At 43.9% G+C, this 13,086-nt stretch overlaps 1 protein-coding gene across 1 annotated transcript in view; it reads right to left on the reverse strand.

Annotated features, from left to right (window-relative positions):
- Positions 1-13,086, reverse strand: part of COL9A3 (collagen type IX alpha 3 chain) — a 35,787-nt gene that overhangs the window by 17,890 nt on the left and 4,811 nt on the right. The window contains exons 3-13 of the mRNA XM_065645418.1: positions 11,475-11,546; positions 10,693-10,746; positions 6,830-6,865; positions 6,209-6,232; positions 6,019-6,114; positions 5,826-5,879; positions 5,119-5,172; positions 4,358-4,420; positions 3,025-3,081; positions 1,363-1,416; positions 840-893 (exon numbers count right to left, since the gene is read on the reverse strand). Coding sequence (XP_065501490.1) covers positions 840-893; positions 1,363-1,416; positions 3,025-3,081; positions 4,358-4,420; positions 5,119-5,172; positions 5,826-5,879; positions 6,019-6,114; positions 6,209-6,232; positions 6,830-6,865; positions 10,693-10,746; positions 11,475-11,546 — 618 coding nt within the window. The remainder of the gene's footprint in view (positions 1-839; positions 894-1,362; positions 1,417-3,024; positions 3,082-4,357; positions 4,421-5,118; positions 5,173-5,825; positions 5,880-6,018; positions 6,115-6,208; positions 6,233-6,829; positions 6,866-10,692; positions 10,747-11,474; positions 11,547-13,086) is intronic.

Here is a 13,086-nt window from a genome sequence, read left to right on the forward strand (position 1 = left end):
TGCAGGGACAGTGCTTTGTCCTTCTGGTCTGAATGCTTAAATCAGGCTGGGCCTGATCCTGTCGGTCCCTCGGGTACAGGGACTCCTCCTGCCTTTGGAAGGTTGTTCTGCTCGGGAGGAGCAGGAAGGAGCCTGCACCTTGTATCTTCACAAGCTCCCCAGTGGTCTTCAGCCAGGACAGATGTCATATGGACCTTGCATGAGACAAAACTGGCGGTGGAGGGGGAAAAAAATCGGAAGGTTTTCCTTACTCTGTCACCGGCTGGACCCATTGGACCAGGGAGACCTCTTAGTCCTCTTGGGCCCTAATTAAGAAAACAAATCAGTTAAAACCCAATCACTATTAAATATAAAACGGCAGAACAGCACGAGGTAGCAACTCATCAACACAGAGAACATTAAGTAACAGCGAAGAGCGGCAGAAAGCTCAGCCTCCTGATGCACCAACAAGACGTTTTCCCCTTCAGTGATGACCTCTGAGCAGGTGACGCTGGTGACAGCCCATGCAGAGCCGTGTTTGGAGTGCCTGCTCTCCCCAGAACACCTGCCAGGCTGTCAAACCAGCCCAGAGCTCAGCCCCAAATCCAGCCAAAAGGTGTCCAGGGCTCTACTGGAGCACCAGCAAGACTGGCTATCGCTTGGATCTGTCATCCAAGGTGAGCAGGACCTGAATTAGAGCTCAGTGAAACCAGCACGATTTGTTTTTCTATCGGCATCAGCTTCCGCATCTGTTATTCTGCAAAGGCAAGAGCTGTTTGTATAATGCAAAGTGATTGATGGCACCGTTGAGTTTCCCTGTAAAAAAAGTGACGGGAACTGCCCTGAAGAGCAGGTGTTACCTGCAGGCCAACGCTGCCGGGAATGCCCGGAGGGCCGGGAGGGCCAGCGTTACCCTGGGACAGGAAAAAAGAGACAAAAATTAATTATACAAGAGGCGAGACAGCATGAGCCGCCAACCCGAAGCCAAGGACCTTCCCATCTTATTTCTCCTCCCACCCAGATTTCTGCTTCAGAATTTGCTTCTGTGCTACAGGCAATTTCTTCTACATGCAGGAACACTTGAACAGTCAGGAATTTACCCGAGTGATTAATGCAGAACTTTCTCCTGAGCTGACATCCCTGCATGTCAAACAACAGGTCTTAACTTACTGATCTTAACATGATTATTGGGAAGATGAATTTTCTTGAAGTATGAGCAGACTGTCATACACACAGAGCAATGGCAGCCAATGCACTTTAGCCATAGCAACTTCTCCTTGTTCAGCCAATTGCTGATTTCGCCCCATCTTCTTGAAAAAATAATTTGTTACAGTGCTTTTAAAGAGAAAAATCCTGCTTCGCCCCCTTTAAATCTAAGTTTACCTTCTCTCCTTCTTTTCCTATTTCACCAGGTTCTCCTTTGTGACCAGTGTGTCCCTAGAAAGATGAACTCAAATTATTCACATTCCAGTCTTGTTTCAAAATATAAATTTTGTGAGATAGCTGTAAGAACCTAAACCCACACAACAAATGACTTACAGGGAAAATCATCTACACACATGCTGTAGATACATTAATGGAGGTCACTTCTGGGGTTAGTTCACCGTATACCATTCCTGGGTTGGGTTTCATTGTGTCAGAATTGATCTAGCTTTAGGAAATGCTCAGATTTGGTTTTCCAGGGTGGCTTGCTGTGAGGCTGGGCTACAGGTCTCCAGATGCAACTCCCAATTACCGATCAGGGACCACAACTCCGTTCCCATCACTTTTGAAAATGGGGCCAAGACCCTTCTGAAAGCCTCATTCTGCATCTTTAACCTCCCTTTTTGCTTAAGTCACCTTTAACGTCTGCATCATCAAGCTTGCAAAGAAATCCACGTCCCAATTAAATCTTTTACATAAACTCAGATTCAATTTGCTTCTCGGCTCCCTTCCTACTATTGTGGGAGAGACCCAGTCTAATTTCAGCCATGGCAGACGTTATTCCTCACCATGCAAAAGGGCCTGCATCATTCGCATTGTAATGGGAGACTTTCACAGGTGTTTGCATTTCATAAGCTATGAATTTTGAATAGTTCTACGCTAAACATTATGTGTTTCAAATGATGTTTATAACTCAGCTCAGAGACCAAACAGACCTGCATAAGGTCAGTTCATGAGGAATTAAGAGCTTTTCCCAGATGTTCCACGCATCGCCAACTTCTGATAAAAAAACTCGAGTAATTTATTACTTCAACTCACTGCTGGAATGTAACCTACTGCACAAAACTCATGTGAATCATAGAAGGGATAGAGAAGGGGATGTTTAACCACTGAGTGAGGTTTCCTGAGGGTTGCAACCTAATATTTATGTACCAGGATAAAACAACGTAAACAGAAAGCTACCTGGTGCTACACTGGGTATAAAATGACAATTAAATTGTATTTAATAATGTAAGTTATGTCTTGCTGCCGTAAGATGCGTACCCCTGTGTTTACAGGGTCTGTGAGCACAGTTTAAGAACTGGTGACATTTTTGCAGCAGCCCTGAACCACTGCTCTCTTCTGCTCGCTCCTGTTCGGCCTCGCGAGGCTTGCACGGTGTTTTAATCTTTGTGCTCATCCCATGCAAAAGGTTAAATTTCATTTGTAGGAATGAATGGCCATAGTCAAAAATCAGTAAATTCTTCCGTCTAGCAAAGTTTGCAATCCTGCAAGCGAGGGAGCAGCAAAGCGACAGCAGTTACTTGAGGGATGCAAAGCCACTTGCTGAAGGGTAAGTGCTCACACACTTTGCAGGACTGAGTTTGGCTATTCTACGAGTCAGGGAACAGCAAGCAAAGAGGGCAGGATCAGGCCCTTCATCCTCCCCTTGTCTCATATTTGGCTGCTTTACAGGTTTTCCGTTTCAACACCATAAACCCAGGAAAACACATGGCTGGTTTGGAGAGGCGTGGAGCCTACAGGAGACGTTTACTGTATATAAACCAGTTTAATCCCAGGGGTTCACAGTGGTATTTGCTTTGGGAGACAGACTTTTGTATCTGCAGGTGGTATTTTCCTTACCTTGAAGCCTGGCATTCCCGGAGGACCTGGTGGACCCGGTGGGCACAGCGCTGGGCACTGCAGGAGCAGAAACACTCGGGTTTATCAGGTACACACAGCACAGCCAGGGAAGACGGTTTCTAAACCATCTTCCCAGTCTACCCCCAGTAACCCACAAAAAAATGATTTATGAGTGATCCGCTTCACTTGGAGCATAGACTGGGAAAAATTCTGAAGGCTGAGAGTTGTCCACAGTGCAAAGTGCCAAAGAATCGCAGTTCCCCAGTGAAGCAGGATCGGTATCTTGTAAATCATAAGGAACATATTTAATCCTATGCATTAATTGACTCCTATTGATTTCCTTTAGACAACTCACCTATCTGAAGCAAGGACAAACATTAAAGTTTATTGGAAGGGGACCTATAAAACGTTAACCCAAATACCTATAAGCTGGTACCTGCAGATGTCTAGGGCTGGGTGAGCCCCTGGTGGGAACTCTAGCTTGACTGGGAACAAATCAGAACCTGCACAGAAGTTTAATGAGGGCTCAAAGTATCATCCTCTAAAAATTTCATAATCAGGGAATGAGATTTTCTTCTGCAGCTTTTCTTTCATTTGTTTGTTTGTTTCTTTTAAATAAAACTTCAGGCAAATCTGTGTAGCAGAAATGTAATTTTCTAGTGTATTCCACAGGGTAACTTAAATTAAACTTGCAAAAATAGTATCATTTTCTATTAACTTCCACATGACTTGCCATAAGGCAGTCTAAACTGACTCTGAGCTTTTTTAGGGCACACCAATTAGAAAAGCAAAGATGCTGTCACAACAACAGCTGCGAAATCTGGAAATGTCACTTCCATCGCTCATGGACTTAACATTCCTTTTATTCCATTGAAAGAAAGGAATCAAGACTTTCTCAGAAGGAAGGAACTCTAAACAAAGCATATGCCCGTAGGAACCTGGTGCCACCATCCATGGAAATAAACAGTGCAACACTGGCGACCTTTTGTTTTGCAAAGCAGGATCGGAAACAGATACATGAAAAGCTGTTGTCATTTACCAAATGCTAAAGCTGTTTTGTAAATGAAAACTGTACGCAAAACCTGCATTTTGGAAACCCAGCTAGAAAGTAAAGATCAAGGCAAAAACTCAGCACTAGCATTTCTATCCCCTTGAAAGAACATTTCGGTCTTGTAAATATGCACACACTCTGCGTTCTGCAATACGGCAGCTTAGACTCGTGTCTGCAAGTCTGAATGATGCATGTTAAATGGTCTGACCCAAGTATGCCAACAAAAAGTCACATCAAGGATTAAACAAAAGATATTTTCATACTACACAAAGAAAAACCTACCTGAAGGTCCCCACCACCATCAGGAAGGGCACCTGGAAGACCCTGTAATTCATGAAATGTGGTCTTTAAAATACATCAAGACAAACAGCAGGAGGAAATACAATTTCTAGCAAATGCGCTTTACAGACCCAGTTCAGTTAGACCAGCACGAGGCAGATACCCAGCCCCGCAGAGTAAAACGCAGCCCCCGAACCCAAAGCATCGTGAAGAGCATCAGTCCTTCAAACAGATATGTCAGGGGTGTAATTATCTTCCAAAGACGCACAGATGAGCTCAGGGAAGAGCCTTGAGCCTTAGGTGATGACAGCAGCAATGTGAGAAGAAAAACTGTGCCTGACCCTCCTTCGGGCCAGGGAATTCCTTGGGAAAGACCTCTCTGTCCCTCCAACCCTCCAGAGATGGCGCAGCAAACCCAAAACAGAGACTTGCTCATCCTACAAGAACATTTCACAATCCAAGCAACCATATAAACCTTGAGACAACAGAAAACCCACCCTGCGAACTGTCTGTGCCACAAAGCATAGTTCCCCCACCCACACAGCACAGGCAATTAACAGGAGATAATCGACACTAAAAGTGCAGCCAGTGCAAAGTCACTGCTGTCCTTGGGGCACAGTGTTTATGGGCTGCTGAAACGGAGCCCGGAAAGGGAACACTCAAGGTAAAGGCAGCAAATAAAATGTGCACATCCTGGCAGCGAGAAGAAAATTCTGAACTCCTCATGCAAATTTTCTCACATCTACTTGCAAGTGTCAACTTACGGGAGGTCCAGGTGGTCCAGGAGGCCCTGGGAATCCTGGCAGGCCAAAAGGCCCCTAAAAAGAGTGAAAAATAGTAAGAATTCACCTTCTTAATCATTATAATGAAAATTAAAAGGGAGAGGACAGGTGGCTACCAAATACCACTGCATATTTTTAAGTGTGGGGTAAGATATCTCTAATGGGACTAAATTACACCTTTGCCTTCTACGACTGCAAAGAGAAGAGCAGAGTCATATCGAAGTACAGGGATTAGGACAGAACATATCCCTCCAACAACATCCCTGCTTCCACCGGCTCTGTCCCTTTCTGGGGAGCTGTGGGCACCCAAAAATGACAGAATGCTTCTGCAGAACGAGCTCCCTCAGACCAGACCCATTCTGTGCAGCAGATTCTTTTGAGGATGCTGGAAGGAGACGCCAGCTGGTAACTCATCTCTTTTCTCTTGACATTGGCCGCTCCTTTGTCCTTACTCACAGTTGGTAAAGGAAGAGGTGGCTGCAAACAGCTGCACATGTTTGGCATTTCACTGGTTGACTGAGGTGACCCTACACAACCCGATACAAGAAACAGCCTGTGGGAATTTATAGAGTTCATAGGGTCTTGTGCATCAGGCATCCAGAATGGGGTAAGAGACCAGAAATGAACCTCGTTCTTCTGTGGCTGTGGCATGTTCAGTACATGAGGATCAAACAGTAGGAGAAACTCACAGGAGGACCCCGAAATCCATTTCCACCTGGGAGGCCACTGGGTCCTGGAGGCCCCTGTTGAACAGAGAGAAGATGCTTTATACCCATGGTGACCTCGCAGAGCTGCCAAACCCAGGGGCAAACAAACAGCCTGGCTGTCCTTGGTTGTCTGACACCCCAAGAGCCCAGTCCTGCACCCAGACAATCAGTTTACCATCGCGCATCTTTCTTTTTGCTCCATCTTTCCATGGAGCACACTCTTGTCATCATGGCCTGTTAGAATCATAGCAATATTTTGGTTGGAGAAGACCTTTAAGATCATTGAGTGCAACCATTAAAGAGTATCCAATGAAACTAATATAATAATGCAAATCTCTATTTTGAAAAAGAGCCTCATAACTTACTGGAGGTCCTGGTAGTCCTTTGCCCTGGAAACAACATTTAAAACAGTAAAAGATCACTTAGAAACTGAACATCCAGGAAGAAAAGCAAACCTCAGAAAAACAATGCTTAATATTTTTTTTTTCCTTTTAAGTTTCCTTAGCACTCCCCTGTCCCCAATTATTGTAATTTGCAACCAGAGCAGAGCTGGAGTCTTAATACATCTTTCTGTCGCCTCTAATAATTTGTATTCCCTTCGCATCACTGTTACCTACGAGATATCTCTAAGTAAAGCCACGTAAGGTGATGTGATAGCAGGACACAGACATTTATGAAGATAACATTCCAGTTAATCTACTTTTTTTTTCCCCTTTAATTTTTTATTAGACATTATCTAATGTCTAATAATTTTGATAGCATTTGATATGCTAGTCTGGCTTGCTTTTAGCATCTTAGAGTCTAAGAACAGGGCCTGCGATACCAGCACAGGTCACACATACATATTTAAAGACTTCAAACAGTATTTTCACTCATTCAGGCTTTGATCCCTTTTGTTTGGGATACAAGGCTTCCCATCTCTTGGTGATGGTTTTGGCATAATATTACACCCCATCTTTACTTATGCAGTTCCAGGAGTTACTTACAGCTGGTCCAGGTGGCCCGGCAGGTCCTAACGCACCCTACGGGGATAAACCAGAGTGACAATTAACAGAGATAGACCAGAAACTCCCATATGGGTAAAAACCAGTGTCTGGTGTCCTTGACACCAATGTTGGTTTGAAAACTCCAGCAGTGTCTTACAGTAACAGCTGGAGATGGTCAGCTGAATTCACAAATATAAGGATAGAAATTGATGGATAATGACTGTCATTCCTGGTTAATTACTTGACTGAAGAACATTTTAGGGTAGGAGGGATGGATGTTCTGAACTGGCCACAGCAACTTTCTTCACCATTTGCTGGGCGACTAAAACATGAGCTGTGCCTAAAAGACCAAAGGGACACTTCTGCAAGTCATAGCTGCTTCAGATTAGTCTTCACAAATATCTAAAGGTTCATAAACTGAATTTCATCCATTTGAAATATTCTGATTCATAATACTTTCATGATGTAGATCAAATGACTAAATTGTGTGAAACTGTTTAAGATTTGGGCTTGTTCTAGTTAGTTAATTTTATTATTTCATACGTGTTCCTTTCAAGCAAAGACAAAGATTTAGCAGTAATTCTGAAACAGAACGTAAATGGAAATATAAAAATAAACAAAAAAAATAGTGTGCCACAGACAGCTCTTTGCTTGCATTTGTATTGTTCTTGGCTGATATTTCTCTCTGATAAAGGCAGAACTTAAAATAGTGAGTGAGAAGGTGACAGACTTCAACCCGGAACAAACCACGTTGTTATTTATGGACTGCGTCAAACTAGTGCCAGCAAAATCCTCATCTCCTTGCGCAGGGGACGAAGAGCGATTACAGCACAAGGCTTCCTCAGCCTCTTGCCAGCCAGATTGCCCAGACCTGTTTTCCACGTGTTCTCAAAATCCTGCACAGAAACATCTCAAGAGCAACGTCCTGAGCTGGAATTAAATGGTACCCACCCCTACGACCAGGAGAACAAGGCAGACGGGCAGAGCTGGAAAATATCTCAAAATGCTGCTGCTTATTGGGATCCCATGGACAACTCCAGCCCTTTCCTGCTGTTCCGCGTACCAAATCAGATTAGAAATATTTTCCCTTGTTAAGCTGAAAGAGAAAGATACCGAGGACCCGAGGCCTCATTAAGAGCAGGCTTGTGAGAAAAGGACTGTAATCCAATAAAAATCAACTCAGTTGCAGATGTCAGCTCATTCATCTCTCTTGCTGTGGGTTATTCTGTGTTTCTTCCAGTCACTTTTATCTTTAGGCTGAAGTCCTTACAACTACTGATGGCTGTAAGGGACAAGCTGGGATCTCCTATAAAGAAACCCTTGAATTTCCGGCACCTACTGACTTACCCCCATCCTGCCCCACTGCACCCCGTTGTGTGTCCACTTTCTGCTTTGGCCAACATGCCAAAAGCTTGGCAGAGCACACAAAGTGCCAAGTATTGGCACTTTACCCTGCTTAATTTTGATATCTTTGAGTGTGCAAGGTGAAGCATGAAGCAGGGAGCGTTCCTGGTACAGTAAAAGATCACTGAGTTCCTGAGCAAGCTGACGTGGCTCCGTTACGTTCAAAGGAAAGACTCTGCTTTACACCTCAGTTTTAATCACATTGTCTGACTCATTCTCCTGGTAACAATGTTCTTTCTCTTTTGATTAGAAAACAATCTCACCATAATTTTTCACTTTAAAGTAATATACTTTATGAATACACAACCAGGGAGCACAGGAAATGCTTGATTAACATGACATTCATAAATAACTATTAACAATTCCGTTTTCCTCATTGCTTATAGTGTAAAGCACCCAACTTCAAAATGGCCTTTAAAAACTTTCCAATGAAGGATTCCAGTATCTAGCACTGAGGTCAGAACCCACCTCATTCCTGGCTAAAAATAAAGGATTTTTTTTCATTGGAAAAACAAGTAGGCTTGATCTAATCAGTCTGTAAGCAGAACCATGAGAAAAGCTAATGGATGCTGGTAGCAACAGGAGTATTTAAGATAAAAACCACTGTGGTATGCTGCCTTCACAGTACCTGTCCTTGGCCAGACATAAATCACTGCCGGATTGATGCCATGTGGCATATAGAGGAATAGAAATGTTTAGCAATAACATATTACTAAAAACCATCTTCCATGAACCCACTTCCATATGCTAAACACCTTCGTTCTCAGACACTCCAGTTCAGAAAAAACATGCTTATTCAGAAAAAGTCACAGTGTTAAACATGAATTCGATTCCACATCTGCATATTTCAGTGATTCCTGGGAGACTGAAATATGTTCTTGAAATTGGGGAGAAGAAAGAAAGACGAGATAATAACACTGTCCTTCTAGAGTGCTAAAGCTTTTAGAGGTTTTTTTCCTTTTTCCAGGCTTTTATTAGACCAATTAAAACAATTTTCCAGATGGACCACTGACCTTGAAAAGCTCCCATAAGTGACAACAGGTCCCAAGTTTGCCCCATGCTGATAGATTGAGTTACAAGACATGGGAAAGCACGTCCAATCAGAGCACGTAGTGATGGTAACTGGGTTTGCGTGTTTCTGCTAAACAGCTGAAAAGGAAATTCTTGTGTCCAGAAATTATGTGCTCAATTGCCCTGCAAACTAGGAGCTTGTGTGCTAAAGCGGGCATGGGCAAATACTACCGCCAAACAGAAAACAGGGGCACAAAACTGTTCCCAGTCTTGTGCGTGTGGTCCTGAACTTTTCCTTTTTAAAAATCAGTGATCGGTTCCCAGAGGGCGCTGGACTTTTGTCTGAGAGTGGTCAGGATTTTGCAGCCCTGGATCTCTGGGGAGAAAGGTGAGCATGAGGAAAAGTGAAGAAGGTGGGTTTTGGTGCTGATGGATGGAGGTTTGGAGCTACAACCGAGATGTTTGGCTCCCGACTCTCAACTTTCCCAGTGGCCAAGCAAACTTTGCTTTGCATGTGGTAAAAGGAGGAAGAGTGTGTCAAAGACACACAAAGATTTGAGCTTTGGGTACCTCCTTAGGACAATAAATGGATTCTTGAGATTTACTGAACATGTTAGAAAAGTGCATCCTTTTTAACCTCTGCACGCTGTGCTGTGTGTTCAGCCCATCACTGCAGCCCTGAGTTCGAGAGACCAGTAAACACCAGCTGTGGATAAAACCCTTATCTCCCCATGCTGGGAGACAGGAAAATAGCCACGCTGGAGAAAAATCTGTGCTGAATGGCTCACTAGTGTTTAGTTCTTAATGTCACCAGGAGGCCTAAGCACCTTTCTGGCCCCGTGATGATCTGAAGGACACGTGTAACATCTCAGGCAGTCATTTCTCTGTCCCCGTGGTTCCCCTTAGCAGCGCTATAATATGTAAGAAGTAAGAGAAAACTCTTATTTCTTGCTGCGCTGTCTGGGGAAGTCTATGCCAAAGCAACTAATAATGTCAACCATATGGACAGATCCAAAATTAACAAAAGTTCAAATAGTTAATACACAGTAGCAGTAATTACAAACAGAACAGAGCTGCGTACTCAGACTGCAAATAAAGGCCAACATAGCTTCACTGTGATAAATGTCATAATTAAGTCTATTGACTGCTTCAAGGAGCTTTTTAGATAACTCAAAATATCACCAGAGCGGTTCTGCACTGATGCTCCCACCACTGTGGCTGTCCGAGCCCATCCAAAGCCATGCGAACGCAAGCTGGATCTCATGCCCTGCCAAATGAAAACCCATCTGGGGCTTCATTTCAAGGGTCCAAGTATTCTGCAAGTGTTTATGTATAAACCATCATAATCAACACTCAAATGTCACCGATTTACAAAGGAGTGAGAAATTATCAATACAATCACCAACAAGGTTCATTTAAAGGGACTTAAGTACTAGTGTGGTACTCACACGGTCTCCTGGAGGCCCATTTGGGCCAGGTGGGCCATCAGTTCCAGTTAAACCCTGGGAAAAAAAAAAAAAAAAAGGTGTAAAACCAGAGAAATACAGTAATAAGAGCTATAAGAAGTCCTTGTCACTGTCACCAACACAAATCACCTGTATGCCAAGCTTTCAGGAAAGCCTAACCATTTTCTTTCTCTCTGTAATGCACCACAAAGGCGCAGAAGCAAATTATTCATACTGTTCCCTGTGCATTGTAAGCATGGATTAATGCCCCCAAGTAGTCTTGTTACTGGTGTTTATTGAGTTGCAGCACAGCTGTGGAAGCTGCCTGAATGCAGAAGAAAACGTGCTAGTTAAAACCTTAACCAGACTCAGCTACCAGGGCAATAAGTGGGGAAAACTTGACCAGAGCTGTAGGGCAAGTCCCAGTGACCAGTAAACCTCAGCCAGTAAATGCGACTGGATTTCTGAACTGAGGCTCAGTGGGTTTGCTCTAGAAATGTCAACCGATGCTTGTGTTTCTGCAGCCTTGCCAGGCGCACCTCTCAAGAACTGCAACGTTTCATTGCCAGCGTGCCATCCTATGCATCTCAAAATTGCCCTCATACTCCTTAATTCAATCAAGAGATACTTTCAACTCTTAAAATTTCTCCTAATATGCAAGACAGAGCCAGGACCCACTTTGCTTCTCCAGCAGACGCAGAGCGAGTTGACGACACGCTTCAGGAAAACACCCATACCTATGTGAAACATCGATAAGATCTAACAGAAGATGAGAAAATACTCACATCCACTCCAGGAAGGCCAGGCAATCCAGCTTCACCAGCTGCTCCAGGCTTCCCTGGTGCACCTTTTGGCCCCTAAACCAGATAAACAGGCAATTCTTTTAACACAATAACAAGAGAAACGTGGCACGTGTTGATACAGGCTGCAAGACTGAAGTCCATTTGTTGGTGCGTTAATCTTACACCATGCAACATGGAAGAATTCCTGCAGAGAGGTGAAGCTTGCCGTGAATCCATATCCAAATCTTAAATTCATTTCAGTGCTTTGGCTCAGTTCCACATGGAGTTACCCATAAGCTGTTCCTAGTGAAGGGGTAGGGAGGGGTAGAAAGTGGCAGAAAGGGGTGGGGTAAATGGCCCAAAGCAAAGAGCTGTGCCACCTGGTACAATTTTGAGCAGCTGGCAGACTGAGGAGCTGAAGCAGACTCAGACCAATGCCAAAAATAACCACACATATGTGGCTTGGTGCCAATTTTGTCACACTGCTGACGGGTGAGCTTTATTTCGTGCGTATCCTCTGCTAGCAATGAAGCAGGAGAATGTGTTTGTCCCCAGGACCAGTGCTGAGCATCTCCACTCCTGTGTACCCCTGTGGAAATCCTGCTGCAGATCAAGAGGAAAGTGAGCCAGTAAGTCTTAGCTTTGCACTGTGTCCCTCTCAAAATGATGAGCAAGTCAATGTCAAGCAGAAAATACTTACTGGTGGGCCTGGCAAACCAGGAGGGCCTGGCTCTCCCTAAATGAAAGAGAAAAGACATGCATGTTAGTGCTGAACCTCCTTCTCTTGACTTTTTGCAACAATGACGTTCCCAGCTGTCACAGTGCTCAAGTCTCCCTTGGTGCCCACGCCAAGATTTACCACGCTCAGTCTTATGAAGCTGATGCTCTAGGTCCTGCTGACCCTCAAAAGGGATAGCCCTTTCCACATCTACAAAGCAGATTTGGTGAAGACCCACATCCTCAGCCTCCCAGAGACAACTAGTCCTTCTGAACAGTGCCCAGCACCTCCAACGTTTTCCAGATATACTTAGAAATTATTTGCGCTTGGGCTTGTCTGCAAGTGGGGCAGAGAGGAAGCTGGGTGGCTATCGAGGCTTTCAAACATCTTCCTGATGAAGCAGAGGATAAAACAATAATCTCCAGGTATCCAGAACACAGTGGGAAACTGTGGTACTACCAGGCGCTGACGACTATCAGAAAGTGAAGAATGAGCAAACTGTCAACAGTGATTTTCTTCATATGACTAAACTTTGACAGGAAAAAGCAAATGAACAAAGCCCCCAACTGATTTCCACCTAATCCAATTGCACAATCTGGATTAAACCCGATTTTTATAAAATATTTCAAAAGCACTCATTTTTTCTGTCCTAATAGAAAGCAACTTTTAAGAACAGCATTAAAGGTGTTTGGGAGGTGATATTTTAAAAAGTCTTTGAATCATTCCTTCTACCTCAGCCAGCTGTAACATCATTCGTGAGCTCACATGGACCCCAGACAACAAGATAAATGTGTTTTATTGTTAGACCCTGAAAAAGGAGATAATTTGTGAATAGCAGGAGCTTGGTTTCTCATCTCATCCTGCAGAAAATCACTTTGTGTATTCCAGATGTCTGGA

Source organism: Caloenas nicobarica, chromosome 15 (genome assembly GCF_036013445.1).
Source record: "Caloenas nicobarica isolate bCalNic1 chromosome 15, bCalNic1.hap1, whole genome shotgun sequence".
Classification (NCBI taxonomy): domain Eukaryota; kingdom Metazoa; phylum Chordata; class Aves; order Columbiformes; family Columbidae; genus Caloenas; species Caloenas nicobarica.